We start from the raw sequence: 27,830 nt of genomic DNA, 5'->3' as shown, positions 1-27,830 counted from the left end.
ATTCAGACAAAATACAGTAATAATGATAATGACAGTGATACTGTCAGATGCCATAAAAAAGATAACACAGGATCATAAAAGAGAAATGGCTTTTTTCCCCTTCCCTTCTTTCTTTCTTCCTCTCTCTCTGTCTCTCTCTCTTTTTTCTTTTCTTCCTTTTTTGAGACAAGGTCTCACTAGGTAGCCCAGGCTGGCCTCGAACTAGCGTGATCTTCTTGCCTCTGCTTCCCGAAGACTGGGATTTTAGGTGTGGGCCACCAAACCCATATGAGAAATGGCATTTTGTACAGGGTAGTTTGTGCTTAGAATTTCCAGATGCTGTCCACGGACTCCAAAGAAGGGAGCGATCAGATAGATACTAGGACGCCTCGCACACACGCTTCACACGCTTACCAAGGTGGGACAGCAAGCAACGCTAGGAGGGAACACGCACGCGCCTTTCAAGGGGAAGGTGCTGCACAAAGGGCGGGGCAGGGCGCATGCTCACTCTAGGTCTGCGGCTCCGCGGATTTTGACAAGGACTAGGTCAGCTTCAATGATAGTGCGCAGACTTCTCGGTGCAGTTATACGATTGAGAAGTCATCATCCAATAAGAACCTCCCTTTGGAGTTTTGGTCCCACCCCCTCACAACCCTTTCCTACTTCCGCTTCCGGCGCTCGGGTGCTCCAGGACCAAAATGGTGGCTGCGGCGATAGCTGCGTCCCGGGTGTCTCGGCTGCTAGGCCGGCCCCGCCCGGAGGCGGGGCGGCTTATGTCGAGTGGCGCCCACGGCGAGGGCTCAGGTACCGAGGCGGGGGGTCGGCGGGCCGGGTCCCCACGCGGGTGCGGCGGGGCGGGCCTGTGACCTTGGCTGGAAGCCTTGCGGGACGGAGAGTGAGACCCGGGCGGCCCTCGCCCGGGCTCAGCGCTGTGGCCTTTCCGCAGCTCGCATGTGGAAGGCCCTCACCTTCTTCGTGGCGCTCCCGGGGGTGGGAGTGAGCATGCTGAATGTGTTCCTGAAGTCGCACCACGGAGAGGAGAGACCCGAGTTCATCCCCTACCCCCACCTCCGCATCAGGACCAAGGTACGCGCTGGCCCGCCCGCAGCTCGCGGCGTGCGCCCCCCGGGCTGTCCGCGCCCCCGCATCGCTCGCGCACAGAGGGGAAGCAGACTTGGGGTCCTGTTTCAGTGTTCTCCAAGGCCGTACAATAAGTGCCCTTTGCCGGGCGTGGTGGCGCACTCCTGTAATCCCAGCACTCGGGAGGCTGAGGCAGGAGGATCGTTGCTAGTTGAAGACCAGCCTGGGCTACAAAGTGAGCTCAAGGCCATCCTGAACTGCATAGCGAGACCCTGTCTCAAAAGGACAAGAAAAAAAAGTGCCCTTCTTTCCTGTTCTCGGATTCATCCCGTCTTGCCTTGTAATACAGTTCTGAAACAGCTGTCTGTTGGATAAAACCTAGAAGTTTGCGACACCCTTTAATTTCTTTGTCTTTTTGCAGTCTATTGGGAATTGAACGCAGGCCTGGCCTTTGCACGGTGCTGCATCCCTAGCCATTTTTAATTTTTTTATTTTGAGAGAGGGTCTTGGTAAGTTACGCAGGTTTAAATTCAAACTTGGGTTCCTCCTGCCCCCCAGCGTGCTGGGATTACATGCATGCGGCCCTACGCATGGCTTGGCAAACGCTTTTCCTGTGGCAAGATCTGAAGATGGTTCACCTTTCTAAGGTCTGGGCCTCTAAAGGATACCAGCTGCATAATGAAGAGACAGTTTTCCTCCGTTCCCCATCACGCCAGTCTGCTCAGCTATCCTTTGGCTGTCCAGTGTATTATAATCTTTTATTCTTCACTGCTCGCTGCATTTTTTAAAACCCTCTTTCTTTTCTTTAATTATTATGGCATCACCTCGCCCAGTGTTTTCAGTGATAACAGACAGCTTACTGCAGCGTGTGTGCCATAAGTTTGACACCGCTGACCTAACCTGTGTAGGACTAGCCTCATAGTAACTTACCTAAGATTCTTGAATTTTTGAGTTTTTGAGTTCCACTGCCCCCCTTGTACACTGAAATTAGGAACAAAAACGACGTAGTATCAACCTCAGCACTGTTGGCATTTTGAGCCAGATAATGGAGTGTGGAGCGCTGCTGTCCTATGCAGTGAGCAAAATAATTGAGGGTGGGTTGCAGTTTCCCAGTCCAGAGTGTTTCAAGTGTAGGATGGAAACTAGAAATCTGTTTATTTACGCTGGTGTGGTGGCCTGTAATCTCAGCACTCTTGAGAGCCTGAGGCAGGAGGCTGGACAGTTTGAGCCCAGCCTGGGAAATTTAATGACTTCGCAAGACCCTGTCTGAAAATAAATGTTTAAATTTATTTATTTGAGGCTGGGGATATAGCTCAGCGGCACAAGCGCCTGCCTAACAAGCACAAGGTCCTGAGTTTGATTCCCAGTACCAAAATAATATTTATTTATTTTTGAGACAGGGTCTCACTGTAGTTCAGGCTGGCCTCAAACATGTGGCAATCCTCCTACCTCAGCCTCCCACGTGCAGGGGTTATAGGTGTGCGCCACCATGCCCAGCTGAAAATAAATTTTAAAAAGGGCTAGGGATATATCTCAGGGTAAATGCTCTGGGTTCAACCGCCAGTACTGCCTCCCCATACATATATTCCACAGATCAAGGACATGTCAGATAATAAACTAGTAAGAACAGATATCATATATTACACATGATCTTAGCCAGAAGGCTGAGAAACAGTTAGGAAGAGGCTTGAGTGACAACTAATTTGAGCTTGCTTTTTCTCCTACCTACTTTAGGTAGTAATAAGAGCTCCCTTAAATAGGGGAAGATTGAAATACTGTAGTAAAGGACTAATTTCTATTTTGTGTATTAATCTGCTGCCTTGTCTTAAGCATTCACAGCAGTGTTCTTTTTGAATTGTTTTCTGAGATTATCTAATTGACGTCTTCCCTCCACAGCCCTTTCCGTGGGGAGATGGCAACCATTCGCTATTCCATAACCCTCATGTGAATCCGCTTCCAACCGGCTATGAAGATGAATGAAGAGAACCTGGACCGTTATCACCCAGGCATCCGGGAGCAAAGCTCTGACTTGGACCATTACTCCGCACTCGGACCAGAAAAGCGTATGGGACCTTAAGCTCACCTTCCTTACTTGTATCACATGATGACCATCATACTGATTTTCCATCCCTTTGCTTGTGGCAAGAGATGGCTTAAATAAATAACTTAGACTCGGATTGGTCATAATCTGAAAGTTTCATTCTTTGGTGTTTTTTTCCCCAAAATTAACACTAATGTTTTGTTTCTGCAGTAAGGGTCTGTGTCTGCTGCTATTGTTTCAGGTCCGGTTCCTCCCACTAAATGTTTGTAACAGGCCCCTTGGTTTTTGTGCCGAGTAGGTAGAACAAGGGACAGGAATACAAAGCAGTGACCTAATTAAACATTAAGATGGGCTCTGTGACACACGGCAGCTAGGAAGGACACGGAATGTGTGGCAGAATGGTACCTGATTTTCAGTAGGAACTTCTTGCTGTGTGTCTTTGCCTGTCCCTTCTACCAGCATCTGGTGCAGAATCCTGGTAGCTGGAGAATTTTCTCCAAAGGGGTCTGGTTCTTCCTTTGTTGTAAGACTTGTCCCTGCACCTTGGCAGCTGGTAGATTCAGAAACTTGTAGAGAAACAAAGGAAGTGGTTCACGTTTTTACATATAGTATTTGCTTTATTTGTGTCTAAAATTAAAACTGTCCCATAGTCATAAGAATTAGGAGGGAGAGACACTAGGAAGAGTTACAAAAACCAACCTAAATGGCAACTAATTCCTCATAAAACTTGAAACCTTTAAAGTATGAGGTCAAAATAGGATGAGCAATCAGAATTATTCTTTTGGTAGCAGTTTGAGGAATTCCTTTTGGTAGGATGTGGACATAGGAAGCTATTAATGTGTGGTCTTTTTATCTTTTTAATGTTTTTTTTTTAATGTCTTTTTGAGACAGGGTCTCACTATGCAGTTCAGGCTGGCTTTGAATTCACAATGATCCTCCTGCCTCAGCCTCCCAAGTGCTGGGATTACAGGTGTGCCTCACCATGTCCAGACTGGGAATTGAACTCAGGACCTTGCACTTGCTAGGCAGGTGCTTGTGCCTCTAAGCTACGTCCCCAGCCCCAGGATTTGTTTTTTTAAAGACGGGGTCTCACTATGTTGCCCAGTCTGGCTTGAAATCTCTGGGCTCAGGTGATATTCCTGCTTCTTCAGGCATGTGTCATCATGCCATGTTTCAAGGATTTTTGGGAGGTGGGAGGGTGGAATCAAACTCAGGACCTGGAGCTTGTCAGTCAGGCGCAGCACAGCTAAGCTATATCCTTGGGCCCTCAAGGATTTTTAAATCTATTTTGGCAACTGATAAGTTAACATGTCTTTCCCAGCCAGTATGTTGGTGCACACTTACAGTTCAAGCTACTTGGGGGCTAAGGCAGAGAATCTCAAGGACAGCCTGGGTGATTTAGCAAACCCTGTCTCAAAATAAAGAGCAAGCTGGAAGCCAAGTATCCCAGCACTCCAGGAGGCTGAAGCAGGGGGATTATACTTGAGTACCAGCTGGGCAACTTTTGAAACACTGTGTCTACAAATATGTTTGGGGATGTACAGTAGTTCAATGTAAATGCCTTGGATTCCGTTAGTACCACTGAAACAAATTGCAGATGTAGCTCAATGGTAGAGCACTTAACCTAGTATGCTGAAGGCCCTGGCTTCAACCATGAGCACCACTGAAAAAGTATCCATTATATTGGCCATTTTGAAACCTGTCACCCTGCACTCAGTCCTTATAGATCTGTTTTGCTTGTGGCCAGGGTTTGGGGTAGATCTGTTTAACTTCAGATACCTGGCTGGGTCCCCAAAATCTTTTTATAATCTTTAAGAGACCTTGACCAGTGAAACAATATAAATATAGAATATTTTGAAATGATATTAAGGGACACATTAAATATGAACTAGTAATTCTTTTTGGTGGAGAGTGTTGAGTTCAGGTTGGCCTCAATTTCAGAGATCCTTCTGCCTCATCCTCACAGTTGCTTGGGATTACAGGCATGTGCCACCACACCTAGCTAAAATAGTGCTTGTTAGAAGACAACAGAACTTAGGCTTTCCATAAACCAAGTTCATACTATCTTTGGACATATAATAAAACTAATTCCTCAAGATAGGCAGCTGTGAGGATTACATGGCATTTTCATATCCAAGTGCTCACCTGATACCCGCTCTCCCCACCCTTTTTCATACTCAAGATTGAGCCCAGGGACTTCACACTGAGCCATTCCTAGCTCTTTGTAAAAAAATGTTTTGGAGCTCATGTCTCACCAAGTTCTCCAGGCTGGGCTCAAACTTGCAATCCTGCCGCCTCAGCCTCCCATAGTGTTGGGATTACAGGTGTGAACCACCATGCCAGACTTGATACTGACTTTTTTTGCTACCATAATATAAATGTTTTTTCATTAGGTTATCTGTATAGATAACTATGGAAATAAATTTTAGAAATTAGGTTTCTGAGTGTGATACAGTACCTAGCTTCAATAAGTCTTCACCTTTAAATTATATGGGCTGGGGATATAGCTCAGCGGCATAAGCGCCTGCCTGGCAGGTGCAAGGTCCTGAGTTTGATTCCTGGTACCCGCCCCCCCCAAATTATAAAACATAAAACTCTGTAATGTACGCATGAAACATGGCGTAACTGGGGGTGGGGATTTAGCTCAGCGGCAAAAGCGCCTGCCTGGCAAGCGCAAGGTCGTGAGTTCGGTTCCCGGTACCGGAGAAAAAAAAAAAAAAAAGAAACATGGCGTAACGGTTACCAGGCATTCCATAGAGTACAGTGAGTTCCAAGAGCAAATAATGATTGAAAACTAAAAGCGTTTATTCCATCTTCATGATTATAGACCTTATAGGGTGGGCAAACAAGGCAAGTAAAGCAAGCACCTTTCCCCTCCATTTAACCAGATGCAGCATTTTGGCTTTACGACAGGCAGGTTGACTTAATTCATTAACTTAGGTTGAAAGCTGGCAACACCAAATCTCTAATAGGTGGTTCTTCCATAGGCACTGCAAATACTCTGATTCCTCAACTACACCGTGAGCTCTGAAATGGTGTTTACGTCAACATTCTTGAAGCTTTCATGTCTTAATTAGACACCTGGAGACAGAAAGTGTTAAAAGCTGTCTTTCTCTTTGTCTAACCCAGGTCACCCGCAAACTGTTAGTTACCATATAAAAATAAAACTGTGCTCCCAAGCATTGATTGAAAGTGTTGTGCCCAGATCCCTTTTTAGAGTATTTACTCCCTGAGAGAGAAAAAGAGGTCCTACCCAAACGCTTTCACAATGACCCCAGTACAGTGTAATGTCTTTTTGCAGCAAAATCAAGACTTCAGGCAACCCTGACCATCTTGATTAGCTTATCATTATTTACATACAAGATATATTTAAAGCTAATTCCAGACTCTGTATTGCAATCATCATCTCGAGAGAAATCGTTCAATTTTAGCACACTGAATTCCTGCAAGATGCCAGAACAAGTGAGAAATCATCTAAAGCAATGATAGTTCATCATTTACAAGTGAGGAAAACTTCAAGAAGGAAGAAATAAAACTCCTCCCTCCTAAACTCATCAATCCCATGGCTGTTTTCAGGGTCTTAGTTGACAAAATCCAGAGTCCTCAATTTCCTGATGAGAAATCCATTTTCAAGGTCAAGAAGAATTTTCAGGCTTTTCTTTGCCATGGCCCATGAACTCCAGTCCTTCAATAGGAATCTCTTTCTCCTTTATTGCTTTCTGATGGGAGGAGAAAACACATAACTGTTTGAAGTACAAGCTTTGCAAATAAAATGTGATGGCACAAAAGTAAAATCAGATTAAACTACAGTATAAAGCGACATTTTTTAATAAACAGAAGTACTATTACAAAGAAAGGAATTGTGAAGCCCAGATGAAAGATTGAAAGAGGAGTTGTAAGGGAACTATTACAATTTTTTTTTTTTTGTCTTTTGGGATGGTCTCATTATGCAGTTCAGGCTGGCCTTGAGCTCACTTTGTAGCCCAGGCTGGCCCTGAACTCCAAACAATCCTGCTTCAGCCTCTCGAGGGCTGGGATTACAGGCGTGTGCCATCACACCCAACCATTAAAATTTAGACGTGACATCTTGGCTAGGTGGTGTCACATGCTTATAATCCCACCACTCTGGGAGGCTGAAGCAAGAGGATAGCAAGTTCAAGTTTAACCTGGGCAATTTAGCCACTCTGTTTTTTTTTTTAAAAATTTTAAAGGGTGGTGGTTGCCAGGGTGTGGTGGAACAGGAGGATCAGTGAAAGGGCAAGGCCAACCTGAGCTACTTGTGGAAACTCTCTCTTTTTTTTTTGGTACCAGGAATCCAACTCACAGCCTCAAGGCTTGCCAGGCAAGTGCTATGCCCCTGAGCTACATCCCCAGCCTGAGACTCTGTCTCAAAAATAAAAAAAGGAGGTGGTAGGCAGGGCGCGGTGGCATGCCTGTAATTCCAGCACTGGGGAGATTCAGGCAGGAGGATCACCTTGAGTTCGAGGCCAGCCTGGGCTATGTAGTGGGAGTTCAAGTCCAGGCTAACCTACATACAAGATCCTGTCTCAAAAAAGTAAAAGGATGTGGGAGCTAGGGATGAAGCTTACTGCAAAAGCTCTGGGTTTAATTCCTAGCACTCTGCAAAATATAAAAGTGACATTTGGAAAATGGATCACTTTATTTAGTGACAGATGTGGGTTCAAATTTGGATTCCAGGGTTTATTGGTTATGTGGCCTTGAGCGAGCCTCACTGTCCTCACTCAACTGTAAATGGGGTAAAGATGGCAACTACTGGGGCCTGGGGATTTAGCTCAGCGGCAAAGCGCCTGCCTGGCAAGTGCAAGGTCGTGGGTTCGGTTCCCAGTACCGGAGAAAAACCAAAAGAAAAAAAAAAGAGATGGCAACTACTTCATGAAATTATGTGAGGATATTGTACGATAACTGAGTGGAGTGCTTTTCCCTGCGCTATTCTTGTAATTTAAAGCACTCCACATCCCTTGAGTCAGAATGACACTTTACTTGCTGCAGTTAACAAGTAGTCCAAAGAGATAAACAAGCCAATGGGATTATAACAAAAACGGGGACTCTCCACAGTGTCTAAGAAAGTAAACACCTCACCCACCCAACAGTACATAGGGAAAAGTGCGCCGCTGACAATCAAGAAAATCTCATCTAGTGAACTTGCACGAACCATTTCCTCTTTCCGAGTGTTAGTAACTACGGCTACTTTGAAAGTTTAGGACGATCACCAAATAAGTGATCCAAAAGGTATTACTGTGCTCCTTAAAGAGTAAAGCACTGAAGCCGGGCGTGTCGACACACTCCTGTAGTCCCAGCTACTCGGGAGGCTCAGGGCGGATCCCCGCGAGTTCGAGGCCAGCTGGGCTACCCAGCGAAACCTTGTCTCAACAAACAAACAAACTGGGCAGTCGGAGACACACCTGGGTGGCCACGATGCTGACAGGAGGGGAGAGGGCTGCCGCCGCCGGCCGTGTTAGCGACTTTCTCCACCCCCGTATCACAAGCCCCGCTGGGTGTGATTCTTAGGGCAGGGGAACACCGCAGAGAACGCTGGGCCTGAGGACGGAGAACGGAGGGCTTGGGTAGCGGCTCACCTGAACACACTGCTGGTAGCGCTTGAAGAGATCAGTGCACGGGTCCCCGGAACCGTCCCCCTTGAGAAACTTCTCGGCAAACCAGCGATTGAAGCACTGATCGTACTCGCGCTTCATATCCGTGCAAGCCTCTCCTACGCTGTTCATGGCGGTGGCTGAGCTACAGAGGCGCACTATGATGTCATCACACTTAAACGAATCGCTTGGCGTTGGGTCGGCGAGCTACGGGAGCCGAGAGGGGGAGAAATGGCTGCGCGGGCTGTATGGTTGGCCTTTCGGGGTGGGCTTGGCAGGCGCCAAGCCTTCTCCACCAAGGCGAATGTTCAGGTAAAGGCCGGCGATGTCTCGGAGGGTGGCGGAGCGGACTTCGCCCGTGACCCATGCGCTCCGCTTTATTCCGCAGGGAAGCGGTCGTATCACTGTCGAGGTGATCGAGCACTTGGAGCGTCTAGCGCTTGTGGACTTCGGCAGCCGCGAAGCCGTGGCGCGGCTGGAGAAAGCTGTCGCCTTTGCGGACCGCCTGCGTGAGGTGGACACCGACGGAGTGGAGCCCATGGAGTCCGTACTGGAGGACAGGTAAAACTCGCGGCTCCGCCCCCGAAGCCTTCACAGGCTGTGGCGCTTTTGCAGGCGTTTAGTAAAGATTAATACCCCATCTGAGAGTGAAAGAGCCTCAGCGAGATTAAGAATTTGTGCACAGTCGCCCGCGGTTGTTTGTTTTTGTCTTTTTGAGACAGGATCTCGCTGTGCAGTTCAGGCTGGTCTCGAATTTGCAGCGATCCTCCTGCCTCAGCTTCCGGAGTGCTGGGATTACAGGCGTGCGCCACCATGCTTGTGAATCCTGTCACTCCCACCTGAAATATTTGAGTCTTCCCAGTGTAAGTAGGAACAGAATCCGAACTGCTTGCTAATCATTGCCTTGAAGGCAATAGTTGCTGCGTACCCTAGCTTTTTTTGTTTGTTTGTTTCTTTCCGGTACCGGGAATCCAACTCACGACCTCGCGCTTGCCAGGCAGGCGCTGTGCCGCTGAGTTAAATCCCCAGCCCCTACCCTAGCTTTCTTAACTGCTTAAACCAAGTTCGGTCCTCTGCTTGGATTTTTACACTTGTCGAGCATTTTTTCTTGCGCAGTTTGCTTACAAACAGTTGTGGCATTCTACATATTTGCATGCAAATCTCAGATCTCAGAGAGGTATCCCTTGACCAAATCAGTAATTCTGTTCCTCTTCCTGATATTTTTATTTATTTGTCTGTTACTTTACAATATGAGCTTCGTTTTCTGACTTGCTTAGTGTTTTTGTTAGTTTGTTGTCTTTTTGAGACAGGGTCTCGCTGTGCAGTTCAGGACAGCCGTGAGCTCACTTTGTAGCCCAAGCTGGTCTCGAGCTCTCAGCAATCCTCCTTCCTCAGCCTCCCGAGTGCTGGGATTGCAGGCGTGCACCACCACGCCTGGCCTGACTTGCTTAGTGTTATTATTCCTGCTTCAAAATTTAAAATATGTACGTATTTGTGTGTGTGTATATATATATATATAATTTAATAAGTATATATTTTGTGACCCAGTGTCTCCCTGTGGAAAGAACTGTGAATGTACAAGATCTATGTGCAAGGGGTTGGGGATATAGCTCAGACATAGAACATTTGGAAAGCTCTGGGTTCAAATTCCAACACCATAAGGAAGAGGGGAAGAAAGACACGCACAAATGTTTTTTGGAAAACTATTTATAGAACCCAAAACAAAACCAAACCCAGAAACAACCTAAATAAAAGGCAAATACATCATACAATGGGATATCTGAAAAAAAAAAGAAGAGGGATATCTGGAAGTTGTTAAAAATAATGAAACAACTTATTTGTATTTGATGTCATATTAGCATATAAGTAACAAACATCTTGATATGGACAGGTTTCCAAGATACATTTAATAAAAAATAAGGTCAGAATAGTATTATCAGTGCTTGTGTGTGCACCCTTTTGTGTATGTTTTGGTGTATGCATTGTTTTGTTTCCTGATAAGAGTATGCAAGGAAGTTTTAACCATGGACCCAAAACACAAATGCCTTAATGGGACAGAGTAAATAGTGAATGTAGTGCGGTACGCTATGGAGGAGTAAGTCATTGACAGACTCACCTTCCTTGCCTAGCGTGCAGGACACCGAGTTCAGGGCTTACAGGCCCCCTTGAATACTGTGGCTTCTCAAAAGCCTCCACCAGCTGTTTCTAAACCTTAATACATTTTGAAGAAAATGCTCTTTTCTTTGAAATTCTTTCTGCCAACAGACGTTTGCTCTTGGGAGCTGCCTTCTTAGGAAGATCACTAGATACTTAACTCAAGGATAGGGACAATCCAGAGCTACCTATCCTAGCTTTTCATGAAGGTAATTTTAAAAATATCTTCTAACCAGGGGCTGGGGATTTAGCTCAGCAGCAAAGCGCCTGCCTGGCAAGCGCAAGGTCGTGAGTTCGGTTCCTGGTACCGGAGGGGGGGGGGAAAATCTTCTAACTGTAAGTAAAGACTTTACATTAGTAACAATAGAGAGCAAGATCCATAACCATAATCTTGTGAAATTTAAGTCTTTTAACTTTTTCTGAGACAAGATCTTGCTGTATAGTTCAGACTGGCCTTGAACTCACTGTGTAGCCCAGGCTAGCCTTGAAACTCACAGCAATCCTCCTGCCTCAGCCTCCCAAGTGCTAGGATGGCAGATGTGCACCACCGTGCAACACCTTACAAATTTAACACTCTTCTAACCATTCTTTTCTCTATCCAGCCTTTGATTCCTTCAGATCTTTACTTTGCAGGCCAGTCCTCAAGAAAGGTTAACCATTTGTGTAGTTATGCAGCACTTTATTTTGTTTGTTCGTTTGTTTTTTTGAGACAGGGTCTCGCTATGCAGTTCAGGCTGGCCTTGAGCTCACTTTGTAGCCCAGGCTGGCCTTGAACTTGCAATTATTCTCCAACTATCCTCCTGTCTCATCCTCCCGAGTGCTGGAATTACAGGCGTGCGCCACCATGCCCGGCAATGCAGCACTTTTAAACAGAAGTCTTGGGAGGGGGGGATTTAGCTCAGGGGCACAGCACCTGCCTGGCAAGCGCAAGGTCATGAGTTTGATTACCGGTAACAGAAAAAAAACCAAAAAAATAAAACAAAATAAACAAGAAAAAAAAAATAAAACAGAAATCTGATGTCACCTTACCCAAGTCTTTTAACTTCTCACCACTTTTTAACAAATACAAAAGCTTCACCATTGCCTGCAGGACCTGATCTAACCCAGCTCTCCATGCTCTTTTCTTAAATTCTCAGCATGTACCAGGTGTGGTGGCACATACCTGCAATCCCAGCACTCTGGGAGGCTGAGGCAGGAGGACTGCTACAAGTTGGAAGCTAGCTTGAGGGACCTACATGAGTTCAGGGCCAGCCTGATCTCTCTAGCAAGACCCTGTCTCAAAACAAAACAAAAAAAATCCCAGCGTTTGCCAGGCATAGCAGCATACACCTGTAATCCCTTCTACTTGGGAGACTGAGACAGAAGGATCACAGATGAGGCCAGTCTACACAGCGATACCTGTCTCAAACAAAAACTTTCCTAAATGGGCTGGGGTTGTACCTCAGGGACAGAGCATGCAGGAAACCGTGGGTTTAATCCCAGTGTGGAATGGCATGGTGGTGGTGACAATTATCACCTCGTCCTTGTCTTGCCCAACTTCTTCATTCTTTTATACTGAGTGAGGTTCCCTTCCAGCACCTGTGATGTGCTCATGATGTTCAGAGCTGGTAATCATTTGTTTATACATCTGCTGGCATGTTACCTAGTTGTTTTTTTGTGTGTGTGGTTTTTTTTTTTTTTTTTCTGAGACAGAGTCTCTCTATGCAGTTCAGGCTGGCCTTGAGCGCACTTTGTAGCCCAGGCTGGTCTCGAACTCACAACAATCTTCCCGCCTCAGCCTCCTCAGTGCTGGGATTACAGGCATGCGCCACCATGCCCAGCTACCTAGTTTCATGCCGCTCTCCACACACACATTCCAGGGAGCTTGGTGGCTTTGTTCATCATGCTTTCAGTGTTTCGCACTAACAAGTAGACACTCAGCAAGTGTTTGCTGAATGAATAGTCTATATTAATTTCTTTGGGAAAAAGAACAGAACCACAAAATGGAGTCAGAATTTCCCGAATCTTCTAGAGGGTAACTATGGAGATGTAACCATTAAAAAGGAAAGAGTTTGTGAAAAACCTTTTCTTTCTGAAGAAAGACAAGGGACTTGGATCTGGTAGTGGAATCTTAATATGACTTTGTGATCTGCACACTTTTCATAAATTTGGAATCCAGTTTGGGTTAATAGTTGCCATGAAGCATTTTAATGTGACATTTGTTAAGATTTTAATGCTTGAACGCAATGCCTGAATGTGAAACAGAACCTAGTAAAGTTTTAGTCATTTTAGGTTACATTAGCTGTAAAGCCCTGACTAGGTAATAGAAATCTCTTTGCATATTAATAACACTTAAATCATTTAATTTGAGCTAAAAGCATTGGGGTGAGTATGTGAGTATGGGTAAGGAACTAAGAATTTATGTGCATCATCTCAGTAACAACATACAACTGTGGAAGGCAAGTAAGAGTTAATAGTTTAGCCAGGCATCGTGGCACATGCCTATAATCTCAGCACTTTGGGAAGCCAAAGGAAGAGGATCAAAACTCTGAGCCCAGCCTGGGTAACATACATACATACATACTTTCATTCATTCGGTTTGTTGTTTTGTTTTTTGGGGGATAGTTCAGGCTGACCTTGAACTGACTATGTAGCTCAAGATGGCCTCGAGCTTAGAGATCTTCCTGCCTCAGCCCTCTAACTGCTGAATTATAGGTGTGCAGCACCACACCTGGCCATTCTGAGCAATTTAATGAGACCCTGTCCCAAAATAAAAAATAAAGGGCTGGGTATGTAGCTCAGTGGTAGAGTGTCCTGAGTTTAATCCCTAGCACCACCACCACCACCACACGCAAGAAAACTTCTTATAAAAAGGGGTGGCTGGGATGTAACAGTGTGACAGTGTTGGGTTCAGTCCCCGGTATTATACACAACACAGGAAGAGGGGAGGCAACAAGAATGGAACTTGTTGGGAGCAGTGGCACTCACCTGCATCCCAGCAGTCTGGGAGGCTCAGGCAAGAGGATTACAAGTTTGAGTCCAGCGTGGGCTGGGGATGTAGATCAGTGCAAAGGCCCTGGGTTCAATCCCTAGTCCCCCAAAAGTACTTGGAACTCAAGAGCCTCTGCTTACAAATGTCGCTCTAGATAGGTCAGCTGAAATCAACTTAAGAGCATCTGACTGCAGCCAAACACTTTAGTGTTTACAGCTCTGTTCCTCAGAGCCTCTGCCCACCATTTTGTGTGTGTGTGTGTGTGTCAGCACTAGTATCCATCCATGGCCTTTGTGTCCCCAGCAATACCCCCTGCCCCCGTCTTGGAGGCAAGATCTCACTAAAGCACTAACTTGTTCAGGCTGGGCTCAAACTCTGATCCTCCTGCCTCAGCCTTCCAGAATGCTGGGATCACAGGTATGTATCACCAAACTCAGTGTACACCCAACTAAATTAGGAGAGAAAAGGCTTGCAGGTGGAAGTAAAGTGGCATCCAGAGGAACTATTACTGACAGCCAGATACCAGGAAACAGGCAGAAAAAAAGGCAGTGGCCATGCTGTCAGCCAGTCCAAAGGCAGACAAGGTACACATTTCCATGCTGCCACAGCCCTTCCATGCCTTTTAAAAAGCAGTATTGGCAGGGATATAGCCCAGCAGCACGAATGCCTGCCTGGCAAGCGCAAGGTCCTGAGTTTGATTTCAGGTACCAAAAAAAAAAAAAAAGGCAGTATTTTCTACCATACATGTGATGCACACCTGCAAGCCCCACCCTCTAGAAAGCTACAAATTGCAAGCAAGACATAATTTCAAAAGGGATGGGTGTGGTATGCAGTTCAGTGTAAAGACTCTGGCTTCAATCCCCAGCCTAGAGGGAGAGAGACAGAGACAGACAGACAGAGACAGGGACTGACCAGAAGAGTCTGTCCTATCCTCTGATACTTTATACGAGTCTAAGACCCAGGGAAGTTAAACAACTCGCTAACTAAAAGGTCTTTTTGTAAGTTTAATAACCTATAATGAAGAAAGTAGGACTGGGCATGGTGGCACACACCTGAAATCCCAGCTACTTGAGAGGCTGAGGCAGGAGGGTCATAAGTTCAAGGACAATACAGCAACACAGAGAGACCCTTTCTCCAAAAAAATAAATAGGGAGTGAGAGGCTTATTCTAGGGATAAATCCACTGTAAAGGGAAGGAATTAAGTGGAAATGTGTGGCGTCTGGGATAATCTCTTCTAGAAATGTCATAGGAAACCTGATTACTAAATGAGCAAAACGAATCAACTGCTATTAAAATCTACTGTTGGACAGCAAGACATAATGGCATACACCTATAATCCTGTAAACCCAGCTCTCAGGAGGCTGAGGCAGGATTGCCAGGAGTTTAAGGCCAGCCTAAACTGCTACATAGTGAGCATTTCAACAAATAAAGAGAATATGCACAGACATACTGTGAATGAGTGACGGACTGAGGTATGCTCAGAAAAAAGCATGTCACTGAACACACTTCTTGGAAATGCAGGCCCAGCATGATCAGACCTCACTTTTTAGTATTACATTTGATCTCAGTAATCCTGAGAAGCATTCTGTAAGTAGGGAAGCTGAAACAGAGAGGATCCGTAACTGGTGCTGGAAAATGATTTCAGCTGTGACTTGGAAGCCTAAGTTTTTAGCTGTTTTTAGCCAATGTCCAGCAGAAAGTCTAGGAAGTCCATGGGTCATCTTGGAATGGTACAATTACAGGTAATTTTTATTTTTTGCTTTCCAGGGTCTCACTATGAAGTTCAGGCTGGCTTCAAACTTCTGGCAATCCTGCCTCAGCCTTCTGAGTGTTGGGATTATAGTCATGTGCCACCATGCCTGTCTTAAATATTTTTTTTATAAACACCCAAAGGGCAACTCTTTTTTTTGAAAAGCTTAAGGTCACTCTTCCTCAGGTCAGTTAAGACTGGGGGATCCTTGGAATCGACTGTAGCTCTCTGCTCTTCTGTCATGAATTTATTGTGCTTAGATTAGCTCTGGGCTGAGATCCAAGATTCCTTTTCTTTTCCTGAGTCTTATGCTGACAACTTAGCCCTCTAGTACAGGCAGCCTTTGTGCAGGTGTTTCTGTTGCATTCCTGCCGCTCTGTGACATGACTCAACCCCACTAGGGTTAACTTCCATCTGTGCCCTAACTCACAGTAGAAAGCTTGATTGCTCTTTAGTTACTTCATTTCTCAGCTCAACTCTGAAAAGGCTCAGACCTCTGTTCAGGCACTTTCTGGTTTGGTCTTTTTGAGACAGGGTCTCGCTATGCAGTTCAGGCTGGCCTTGAGCTCACTTTGTAGCCCAGGCTAGTTTTGAACTCACAAATATCCTCCTGCCTCAGCCTCCCGAGTGCTGGGATTACAGGTGTGTGCCACCATGCCCGGCCACTTTCTAGTTTGAAACAAGGGTGAGGCTTCATGTCCATGTGCAAAGTTCCCATTTGCTATCTTGACACTTTACTAAAGCCACTAGACCCAAGTAACAGTTGGAGATTGCTGAGCTATTTGTGGTCGATCTTGCTCAACCAGCACTTGTCACACCCACCTAAGTGGCCGTGGGGAAACCAGCGTTCATTGTAGGGCACCGGAAAGGGCTCAGGTCACAGCATAGCACTTAGGAGCCAACATCCTTAAGCAGGCCACTCTTGAACGACCTCCCTCCTGCATCTTGCTTGGATGTTACACTCTCTCTTCTACCCAGGAAGGCCATGCTGCAGCCCTCTCCACTCCCTCCTCTTCTCTGAACCTGCTGAGCTTTTTGTTTTCACATCCTTGCTGCTGCTGCTTCCCAGAAGTCTATTTTCCATCCACCACCCAGCTATTTCTTTCACTTTCACAACAACATCACCTATTCTGAGTTCATGCTTCTCACCCAGGCTGGGCTAGATACCCTCCTAGTGCCTTGCCAGGCTGTGCCTACTTCTGTTAAAATTTAACCATTTTATTGTAATTGCCTTTTCATCTGTCTCCACCCAGATGTAACCTACTCCTAGTAATCACCCAAAAATATTTGTTAAATATGTCAGTCCTGAGAAATAATTACCACTTACCTCAGTTGTCAGGAGACTCTATAGTTTGGTCTGCTCTTGACCATTGCTCCTGTGTGTTGGAGCTGTGACCGTAACTCAGGACTATGCTGTTCTGCCTTGTCCTCCAACTGTGAGGCCTTCTCCATTCCCTGAGAAGGTAACCTTGAACTTCTGGGTTTTGCAGATGTCTGTACTTGAGATCTGACAATGTAGCAGAAGGCAACTGTGCTGAAGAACTACTACAAAACTCTCATCGAGTCATGGAGGAGTATTTTGTGGCCCCGCCAGGTATGTGTTGCCCAGAGTGGTTTTAATAGAATAGTCCAGATAGTCACAAGGTGACCTAAGGAATGAAGTAGGAACTGTGAGGATGAAGATGCTGTGCAGGCACCTGGAAAAGGAAAGTGCACAGATAGGTGCACTAAGATGGCATCAGAGCTGGATATGATGCACACCTGTAGTCACAGCTCTCGGTGGCTGAGGCAGGAGTATTCTCTGAGTTCGAGACCAGCCTGGACTACATATTAAGTTCAAGACCAACCTAAACTACATAGCAAGGCCCTCAAAAAGAAAAAAAAAAAATGGCATTAGAGTCTAGGTATCACACTTACCGCCAGGGGCCAGTCAGTTATAGGAATGAACTGGGACTGGAAAAGTATATAGTGGGTGGCAAATTTGGAGCCCAAGTGCCAGAGCTCTGCCTAAAGGGACAGCTGGCATTCACTGCTTCTCTTTTGGTGCCACACAGGAATGTGAGCCCATTTTTGGAGAACCTAGATGCTTGACATTTTGTATACTATTTGCCAGTGTTAAGTGTTGGAAACCAATTCAAATTTTAAACAAACAAAAAAACACAGGCCAAATGAGATATACCTGGCTCCCAGCAATCTGGGGAGCTGAGGCAGGAAGACTGCCCAGTTACAGCCCACCCTGGTCAACTTAGTAGGACCGTGTCCTAATTTTTTAAAAAGCAGGGAGTGCTTGGGATGTAGTTCAGTGCAAAGGCTCTGGGATCAATTCCTAAGGAGTAGGAGTGGGAACACAAACTGACAAGCCAAATAAAACCTGAGTGTTTGGTTTGTAGTACTTGGTGTGGAAACTCGTATCTTTAATTTCACTGTAAAATTTTTAAATGGAAGTACCAAAAGAACTCTTGAAGCCAGACATAATGGCACACATCTATAATCTCACCACTCTGGGGGTGCTGAGGCAGGAGGATCCTCAAGCTCACGCTAGGCAATTTAGCTAGACCCTGTCTCAAAATTTAAAAAAAAACTTAAAAGGAATCTGGGTGTAGTTGAGTGTAAAGGCCCTGGGTTCAATTCCTAATTACCACGACCCCTAAAAAACTCCAGCTCCGGCCCATTAGTAAAATCCAGAACCTTGGGTAGATGGTTTTTATTTCCTGTGCAGATGGTAATTACTCAGTGCTGTTGCACTCCCTGGGCATTTAGGTATTGTTTTTTGTTGTTGTTGTTTTTTCTTTTAAGGAATTTTTTTTTTTTTTTTTTTTAATTGCCTTTTTGAGGCAGCGTCTCACTATGCAGTTCAGGCTGGCCTTGAGCTCACCTTGTAGCCCAGGTTGGCCTCGAACTCGCAACAATCCTCCTGCCTCAGCCTCCCCAGTGCTGGGATTACAGGCGTGTGCCACCACATCCGGCTTCTTTTAATGAATCTTATTATCCCTTGGAATGGGGTCTCTCTATGTAGCTCAGGCTAGCCTTGAATTCATTATGCCCAGCTTGCCTGGGCATTTAGGAATGGGAAAACCAAAGCCCTCAGTAGACTACTTTCCAAGTGCCAGCTTCCAGTTCAGTATCAGCCTCCAAATAAAACACTAGCCCAGGAGTTACCTCTTCTTGGAGCTCATCAAAACTAACCAGTGAAAGGAAAACTCTTGTTTAGTGACAGTAAACCTTTTAGAACTTTCAGTAATACAAAGAGCTGGCTGTGGCACCCATGCTGTAGGTTTGCCACCACTACTCTAGCTGAAGGATGTGAAGGCAGGCAAGCAAACCAAAGCTAAACTGTACATGCCTTTGACTCCCCTCTTCACTGGAGAGAAGATTTTGTAATCCCACCATCTTGGAGCCCCACAGTTACCACTGCTTTAGCAAGACATACATGTTGGTCATATATATATATATACATACACCCACATACATACACACACTAGCCAGGTATGGTGGCGCATGCCTATAATCCCAGCACTTGAGAAGCTGAGGCAGGAGGATCGTTGCAAGTTCAAGAACAGCCTGCGCTATTAAAGTAAGCTCAAGGCCAGCCTGAACTGCATAGTGAGACCCTGTCTCAACAAAAAGAAGAGAGAGGGGGCTGATGATTTAGCTCAGCGGCACAGCGCCTGCCTGGCAAGTGTGAGGTCATGAGTTCGATTCCCGGTACAAAAAAAAAAAAGTGTTAATATAAAAAAAAAAAGAGAAAATATGTATTATCTCCCAAATAGAACCTTACTTGTCTTTCATTCCAATCTTACCTGCATATAAATGGCAAGTTAACCTGCCTACTCCTTACTAAAAAGACTATTATTAGAAAATAACTACACTTATTTTCATTGTCTGCTATCAAGTGACCAACTCAGCACAGTTCAGCTGTAACATTTTTTCTTATTATTTTCAAACAGGTAATATCTCTTTACCAAAGCTGGATAAACAAGAATCCTTCCTACACAGCTAAGTGGCTATCCTGGGAAGAGGGTACCCTGTGAGCACATGGAAGCACAATAGTGGTATTTTAATGTAAACCTTAACCGTCCCACTTTCTTCAGTCAACTGAAAAAAATGGATATTCAAGCATGTTTTATAACTGCCTCTTCTGAAGACAGATTTGGCAAACTCTAGCCAAAACATTATCTTCCTGTATGTACCTCTCCTTAAAAGACTCTACCAAACTGCATGTAAGTGAACCTTTCTGTTTATATGTCTGACAGACACAAGCATGGGGTCACTGTTAAAACCTGAGCTGTCATTGTTACTTGTTGATTCCACTAACTTGAATGGGGTTATTTTTACCAAACATACTGTACTTACATTTATTCCTGGGATTATAGGCTACTCTATAATCAGAGCAGACAGCTAACTTTCTGTTGTGTGACCAGTGTTCAATACTATAGAGCCACCCTCAATCCCATAGTGATTATATGCAAATAGAGCCACACCTATAGTTTCTCTTTCTGAAAAGAGAACTTAGTATAAAATAGCCCTGGATAGATGTGGTGGCACACGCCTATAATCCCAGCACTCGGGAGGCTGAGGTAGGAGATCACTACAAGTTCGACCAGCCTGGGCTACAAAGCAAGCTCAAGGATAGCCTGAATTGCATAGTGAGATCCTGTCTCCAGCGCTGAACCTGTTTTCATTCTTCCCATTTCCTTCACCTTTTGTTTTTGTTTTTTTTGTGTGTTTGCCTCAGACAGGGTATGGCTAAGCAATGCAGTCTGGGTATGTAACCTAGCCTGGCCGCCAACTCACAGACTCAGCTTCAGTGGCAGGGATGATAGGTATAAGTCACCATGCCACCATCTCTTTAAGACAGTTTAATTTACAAAATCAGGTTGGAATTATAAGGATAAGGATAACCCTGGACAAGCCATTGGAGTTGAAATCCTCAGGCTACCACCAGAACAACTATCATCATTCCTAAGTAAAGTTATGTGTTCCTAATTCCTTATAAATTGGGTACAAGCTGCTATGATATCTTAATGATTATAAAAAAATACATATATAGTGTATCTGTTAGGTGAAATCATATACTTAATCAAGGACAACCACACATGTCAATTACTAAACATTTAAAATATATTTCTAAACAGAATGGGCCAACTCAGTCACAGTAGCTGCTGTTCTCCATAGCAGAGCAACCCACAAAGACACAGCACTGATTTTTTTTTTTCCCATAATCAGGGGTGAAAAATATACAACTTGTTTCTGAACCAAAACCACAATGCCTGCAGTTTAAAACATGTCACTGCTAATATGGCCCTGGTAGAAATTATGTAGTTTTTTTCCTTAAAAAAAAAAAAAAATTTAAAAAATTTCCTAAGACACTAAATCATCAATCTGGAATGTAGATTCTGAGCACAAAGCAGCTCAGGTCATCTAAAAAATAAAGAAAAACCTCCCATCACCTGTCTCAGTAGGGCCTGAAAGGAGAGAAGTAGTGTGGGGAACCCCTGCTTTGGTATGGAGAGTCACGGCCCCTTGACCCAGACCGAGACCGTGAGTAGCCATAGCTGGTGCTTCTCTCAGGATAAACTCGGATGTAGGAAGTTTCACCCTGAAATTCAAACAAAAAGTAAAGGAAAAGATAAAGAGCCCAAAGAATAACCATCCAACATCTAACCTAGCTGCCTAATAATGATTAAGTCCTGAGCACTTACTCTGTGTCCACCACTGTCATCTACTTCATCAAACCTTCACAAGTTTGTGGAAGTAGATACTCTTATTATCCCATTTCAAAAAAGAGGAAAATTAAGATTTAAGTTTTTTCATTTGTCCAAGGTCATAGAGATAGTAAGTGGCAATTTAACATGTTGGACATCATCTTATGCAAGAAGCTAGCCTGTACTGAACATGTGCTAGGTGTTAGGACACAGGCTAGATGGGTTAGTTACTCTCATAGATTAGCTTCCTGGCAAGTCAATTTTGCATATTGAACATTTGGGGTTCAGAGTACGAGCTCAGCTAAGAAACTGTTACATGCAGGCTGGTCTGACTCTAGGCCCTCTGCCCTCAGCAAGATCCAAAGATGCAAAGTAAAAGAAACCAAATGTTTTTTCCCTTTAGGTGAAAGTCCCTGGATTCACCCATAGAGAAACCATCCCTTAAATTGGATCGAGGACCAGGTGCTGTTCTGTTTCTGTTCCAAATTCAAATTCTTGAGAGCAGCCTGAGCAAAAACTATGCAAGAACTATTCTTTTTTTTTTTTTTGGCGGTACCAGGGATCGAACTCATGACCTTGCGCTTGCCAGGCGGGCACTTATGCCACTGAGCTATATCCCCAGCCCCACAAGAACTATTCTCTAAGCCAATGATGGAAAAGCTTTTAGAACTTTCAGTGATATAAACAGCCTGCTGCATGCTAGGCATGGTGGTACACCCCTATAAAGCAGAACTTGGAAGACTGAAGCAGGAAGATCGCTGCAAATTTGAGGCCAGCTGGAGCTACTTAGTGAGTTCCAGGCCAGTCTGCACTACAAAGTGAGACCCTGTCTCAAAACAAAACCAAACCTAACTAGTACCAAACAACCCACTGCAGCATACATGCCACAGGTTCGCCACCACTGCTCTAAGCCATAAAACTAGGAAATATACAAATCCTCAAAAAAGGAAAGTCTAGAGATGTGTCCCGCACCTATCCATAAACACCAGAGCAACTCAGGATAACCAGAAAAAAAAAAAGTTCAGTTAATGTCTAAAGGGATCCAAAGCAGCAGCTGCCTTCCTAATGAAAAGGACATCAAGAAATCCCAGCTAGGTGTGGTGGGACAATCCCAGCACTCCGGGAGGCTTAGGCAGGAGGTTTGTAAATTCAAGCCCAGCCTGGGCAACTTAGCAAGACTTTGTCTCAAAATAAAAATGAGCTGGGCATGGAAGGACACACCAGTGATCCCAGCACTTGGAAAGCTGAGGCAGGTCACAAGTTTGAGGCCAGCCTTAACTACACAGTGAGACCCTGTTTCAAAAAATAGTAGTAAGAAATAATGAAAGTGGGCCAGATATCTAGCCCAATGCAAAGGTACTAGGTCCCACCCTCAGTAACCCCCTTCCCAAAAATCCCAAGGGTGAGTGACCAATTATAAGATGTCAAGGTGGATTATGTTTCAAAGAGACGACTGCAGCTGCCAGGTATGGTAGCGCATGCCTGTAATCCCAGCACTTGCCAGGTAAAAATCACATATATGATTGTTGCAAGTTCGAGGCCAGCATGGGCTACAAAGTGAGCTCAAGGCCAGCCTGAACTGCGTAGTGAGACCTGTCTCAAAGAGACAGAGAGAGAGACAGAGAGACAGAGAGACAGAGAGACAGAGAGAGAGAGAGAGAGAGAGAGGGAGAGGGAGAGGGAGAGGGAGAGGGAGAGAAGACTGTGGGCCGGGGATATAGCTTGTGGCACAGTGCCTGCCAGACAAGTGCCAAGGTCCTGAGTTCAATTCCTGGTACAAAAAAAAGAGAGAGAGAAGCCTGCACTATGCTGGAAAAAATGGAAAGCAAAGGGACAACTCAGCCCACTACCTAGAAGCAATGAGGCTGACCCACACTACAACCAGAGGAAGGACAGTCACAAGGTCCAATGCTATTTAAGCCAGCTGTAAAAGACTGCTACCACCACACTGTGACAGACTATACGAGTATTTTCTTCAGGTTAAAAATAGTTACAAATACATACTTCATTGTACTATGACCTTCCAGGGTTTAAGCATGACAAATTCCCTGGCTCTGTTCACTTAAAGTAGATCTTTAATGGTACTATGAAGTAATCACATGACAACTGCATGACCTGCTACTACTCCTGCTAGGGTCTGTTGCATCTACAGTATTTGCTAGCTTAGGTTCAGGTACAGTGACCTGGGAGCTCAATAAAAGGTAAGGACCCACCTCATGAGAACGGAATTTGGTGTCATCCAGTTTACGCAGGGCGTATTCCATATCTTCTTTTCTGAGATATTCAACCATCCCCATTCCATCCTTTTGCACATCTGCATAACAGACATCCCCAGCTTCTCGCATGTGGTCTTTCAGGTCCTGCCAGCTGCCTGATGGAGGAAGTCCTAGGCACAGAGAACACAACAGCCCACATCCTTCAGCCATGTTAACTGCCCCCTTAAGAGCCACCAATTCATATGGTCTCTTCTCTGTGGGACACAAAACCAGAGAAAAGCACTGAAGTATGTATGCCACACCACCTCAAAAACCTGATTCTAGTTAATCTTCAGGAGACCAAAACCTTCCCAACAGAGCATCTTATTTATAGGTTTGACATCTCTTGAGAATTCACAACCTCTTTCTTTGTCCTTTAGTTAATGCCAAACTCCCAAAATCAAGTTCCAATCTTTTCCAACGTGAAGTTTGCAATACCAATTACTTCTTACCCAGGTTTCCCAGGACATGGAATTTTGAAACCAGCCAACGAAATAACCTAAGTGTAGCCAAAGGTAACAACACAACAACAAAAATATAAAAAGTATTCTCTTACAGAAGTGAATGGCTGACAAACTAGACAAAGTACCTCTTAAGAGATCACCAACATTCTTCACTACTACAGTGGGGGAAAGGTATTATTCAGATGCTAAAACTAGTTGGGAGTCATACAACCCTACCTGATGTCATGAAAGGGAAATGTGCTCCTGCTCTCACAGGCTGTGTTTACCGCTCACAGCTCAGGACTGCAGCCATTTCCTAATAGTTTTCTAAGCAGGATTTCAGAGCAGCATGAAGAGAAAAAAAAAGAACGTATGACATCCTGAAGGAGGGAATAGAGTTCTGGCATTAAGAAATTACAGGACACAAGATAGGCAGAGACTGAGTATCACTCTTAAGCACTTGGAAATCGACTGTCTGTGGGAAATTCATCACATCTTAAAAAGATGCCAGGCTGCTCAACACATCTCACTCCAGTAGGGCTCTAAAACTTGCCTGTACTATGCAGAAATCCAAGTAGTAGTATTTCCCACTTTATTACTATTTCAAAAATACATAGGCTTTTGAGCTTAGCATTTCATCACTTGGGTTTTTTTTTTTTTTTTTTTGTCTTTTTTTTTGAGACAGGGTCTCACTATGCAGTTCAGGATGGCCTTGAGCTCACTTTGTAACCCAGGCTGGTCTCGAACTCAAAATGATCCTCCTACCTCAGCCTCCCAAGTGCTGGGATTATAGGCGTGCCCCACCACGCCCAGCTAGCATTTCATCACTTGTTAACACTAGACAGAAATGTTTTATACTTTCTTAAATAATCTTCAAGATTCTAAGTCATAGGGTTTTCTTTTTGATATAATCCCTAAACCACCACAAAAATCTAGCCTTTTGCAAGATCCAAAGTTGGGTGAGTTGTTCAAATCTGGCTCCTGTAATGAATGTCTTTCCTATTAAGTCTGATACGAAGGTATGGTCCACAAGAAAATATCTTTAGAATCCCACCTGAAAGAATTGTGCCATCATCTTGCCTTCTTACCAATAAAAAACCCTCTTATAAGAAATGTTCTTATGTTCTAAGCCAGGCATAGTGGTGCACACCTGTAATCCCATCACTCAAGAGGCTCGGGAAGCTGAGGCAGTTAGTTCAAGGCCAGCCTGAACTTACAGCAAGTCCCTGTCTAAAAGAAAAAATGTTCTATCAAGACTGTACTACTAAATTCAATTTATAGAATACTAGCCAGAGGAGGGCTTCAGACTCACTGTGCACAGCTTATTGAAAAGAAAGCCCATATATCCCACACACTGAGTAAACAGCTAATGTTTCTTACAGGCCAGACTAAACAGTCTAAGTAGTTTTTTTTTCTTCTGAGATAGGGTCTTGCCATATAGTCCAGGGTGGCCTCAAGCTCACTATGTAGCCCAGGCTGGCTCAAACTCGCAGTGATTCCTCCTGCTGGGATTACAGGTGTGCACCACCACACACAGCCTCAGATTAAGTAGTTTACATGCATCATCTCATTCAGTTTGAAAGGAACCATACCTGAAACAAGAACTCGAAAATCAGATCTTCTTGTAGGAGGCCCAGTCCTCCCACCACGGGGCCACCCACCCCGACCTCCGTAAGTCCTGGGGAACTCCACACGAAGCCGACACTGGCCATAATCATAACCATTTCTTCCATAAATTGCATCCTCAGCATCTCTGCAAAGAAGGTTAGAGTTAGTGCTATGCTGGCGGTTGAATATTCCCAGTGAGGGACATAGGGAATGGAAGAGTTAGGGCAAAACAAACCAAAACCAGGATCTTGTCCTTGTGCTTTGGTTGAAAACTTCATGGTGTTGAATTAAACTTTAGAGCTGTTGCACATGGTTTTCTAGATATCAAGTGATAATGGACTGACAAAAAAACAAAAAGATAGTGAATTGGTAAAGAGATTAATTATAAAAGGACTAATTCAAAGAAAAAATAAGTTTTTGACAGGTTATTACTATCCCCTTAATATTCTCCCGTGAAGCTTATATAAAGAAAAACCCATTTAAAAGGAAGCAGCGGGGTGGGTGGTGGGGGGACAGCAGCTCAGAACAAATCCAAATGAGTGTTTTGAGATGAAAACAGAATTCCTTTAAGTGTACCTTCTCACCAATGTTTGGAGACTACACTGTCAAAACCACTGAGTATAAGCCGGGCATGGTGTGCACGCCTGTAAATGGCACAGGCCTGTAATCCCAGCACTAGGGAGGCTGAGGCAGGAGGATTGTTGCATATTCAGAGACCTGCCTGGGTTACAAAGTGAGCTCAAGGCCAACCTGAACTGCACAGTGAGACTGTCTCAAAAAGACAAAAAAAATAAGTAATAAGAAACCACTGAGTACAATTTCACCAAGAGGAATTTTAAAAAGAAATTTTTTTTGGTGGGTGCTGAGGACCAAACTCTGGGGCTCTTTACCTGGTAGGCAGGTGCTGTCTCACTGAGCAGCATCCCCAGCCCAAGAGGCAGAGCTTAGGGTCTCATTCAGTGCTACTGACACATAATTACTTACCAGTATTCTAGGCCTAAAAGTAGCAAGACCATATCCAGTGTAACCCTTACTCTATACACTTGATAAAAGTGCAGCATGGGAGGGGCAGACTCACTAAGATTTAAGAACAAACAATATGAACTGAATTGAAAGCATTCTTCTACTTAGTATTTGCCTACGGCTAAGTGCTTAACCAAGGTTTTACATCTCTAAAGTGAGCAATACACCTGTTTTACAGGGTTGTTAGGATTAAATAAGATACTAGTGTCCAAAAATACTTGGTTTGAAACTTGTCACATAGTGGCATCAAAATAGAGCTTTTCTATCGTGAAAGAATAAAGGTGAAAAAAACAATGTAACTTTTCCCACAGCAAGTATGTACTGTAAGGACAAAACCTAGAGGTTAAAATTCTACCTTGAACCTTAGTAGCTAATTTTATCAACAACCCTCCAGATTCTCAAATTCCCCATCTGTAACAACGTGTAGTTAAAAAAAAAAAAAAAAAGTGCAGTTAACAATAACTACCTTGTACTTTGTTGAAAATGCTAAATACACAACAGGGTCCTTGACACTATAGGATGATACAATATACACAATGGCCGCTACTAATTGGGTTCAATATACACAATGGCTGTTACTTTCTCCCATTTAAATGTAAAAATGCCTAGTTCCACTTCTGAGGCAAACGTTTAGACACGAAGAATGAGCCCTGCCAGTGCAGCCATCAAAAACCCTAAACGCTGCCCGCCACCTCCACCTCAGGTGCTCTTTTGGCCCGATCAATACCTGCGGCCCGGGCAGGCAGGACACCCTACAGACCGCTGGCCGTGAGACAGCGGCGAAGGCTTCCTCCAAACCGTGCCCGGAGGCCCAGGTAGACGTTTTCACCCCGCATGCAGTAGCCAGTGCACTGCAGGAGCTGCTCAGAAGCACCAACTGTAGTTTTGAAAGTTCCTGGTCCGGGTGGGGCATGGTGGCGCGAACTACATAGCGCGACCCTGTCGCTCAAATGAAAAAAAAAAAAACACAAAAAACGTTTTTGGTCCTTCAACAGCTTGAAGGCCAATAATATTTGCAAAATCACCAAAGCACCGGTATGGAGTCCCCAACTCCGCGTCCCCTAACTTCTAGCTGGGCCTCCCTCCGTGGAGGACGCAACCTCGCTCTTCCCCACACACCGGGCTCCGGCGCGGCGCGGAGGGCGCGCACAGGTGGGGCGCTTCCGCCGCGGGCGCCCGCACACCGCACTCCCGCAGGACGGACCCGCC

The 27,830-nt window shown here is 44.8% G+C and overlaps 4 protein-coding genes across 4 annotated transcripts in view; 2 read left to right on the top strand and 2 right to left on the bottom strand.

The window, feature by feature from the left end:
• Window positions 1–639: 639 nt before the first annotated feature.
• Window positions 640–3,253, top strand: LOC102012060 (cytochrome c oxidase subunit 6A1, mitochondrial). Its single transcript, XM_005396510.2, has 3 exons — window positions 640–783; window positions 926–1,065; window positions 2,956–3,253. The coding sequence occupies exons 1-3, from the start codon at window positions 678–680 to the stop codon at window positions 3,037–3,039; spliced, it is 330 nt and encodes a 109-aa protein (XP_005396567.1). The 5' UTR covers window positions 640–677; the 3' UTR covers window positions 3,040–3,253.
• Window positions 3,254–5,881: 2,628 nt separating this feature from the next.
• On the bottom strand, window positions 5,882–8,885 carry Triap1 (TP53 regulated inhibitor of apoptosis 1). The gene is made up of 2 exons (XM_005396508.2): window positions 8,698–8,885; window positions 5,882–6,819 (listed from the first exon to the last, which is right to left on the bottom strand). Exons 1-2 carry the CDS (start codon window positions 8,842–8,844, stop codon window positions 6,736–6,738), a joined length of 231 nt encoding a protein of 76 aa, XP_005396565.1. The 5' UTR covers window positions 8,845–8,885; the 3' UTR covers window positions 5,882–6,735.
• On the top strand, window positions 8,886–19,884 carry Gatc (glutamyl-tRNA(Gln) amidotransferase, subunit C). Its single transcript, XM_005396509.2, has 4 exons — window positions 8,886–9,024; window positions 9,101–9,273; window positions 17,078–17,181; window positions 19,535–19,884. Exons 1-4 carry the CDS (start codon window positions 8,944–8,946, stop codon window positions 19,585–19,587), a joined length of 411 nt encoding a protein of 136 aa, XP_005396566.1. The 5' UTR covers window positions 8,886–8,943; the 3' UTR covers window positions 19,588–19,884.
• An 802-nt stretch (window positions 19,885–20,686) lies between these two features.
• The window catches only part of Srsf9 (serine/arginine-rich splicing factor 9), a 7,838-nt gene continuing 694 nt past the window's right edge, over window positions 20,687–27,830 (bottom strand). Inside the window, exons 2-4 of the mRNA XM_005396505.2 lie at window positions 25,583–25,743; window positions 23,506–23,678; window positions 20,687–21,186 (exon numbers count right to left, since the gene is read on the bottom strand). Coding sequence (XP_005396562.1) covers window positions 21,043–21,186; window positions 23,506–23,678; window positions 25,583–25,743 — 478 coding nt within the window. The 3' untranslated portion in view covers window positions 20,687–21,042. The remainder of the gene's footprint in view (window positions 21,187–23,505; window positions 23,679–25,582; window positions 25,744–27,830) is intronic.

The sequence above is a fragment of the Chinchilla lanigera genome, unplaced genomic scaffold (assembly GCF_000276665.1).
Source record: "Chinchilla lanigera isolate Chin_1 unplaced genomic scaffold, ChiLan1.0 scaffold00054, whole genome shotgun sequence".
NCBI classification, from domain to species: Eukaryota; Metazoa; Chordata; class Mammalia; order Rodentia; family Chinchillidae; genus Chinchilla; species Chinchilla lanigera.
The sequence above is the reverse complement of the archived record's forward strand: the minus strand, read 5'-3'. Positions and strand labels throughout refer to the sequence as shown.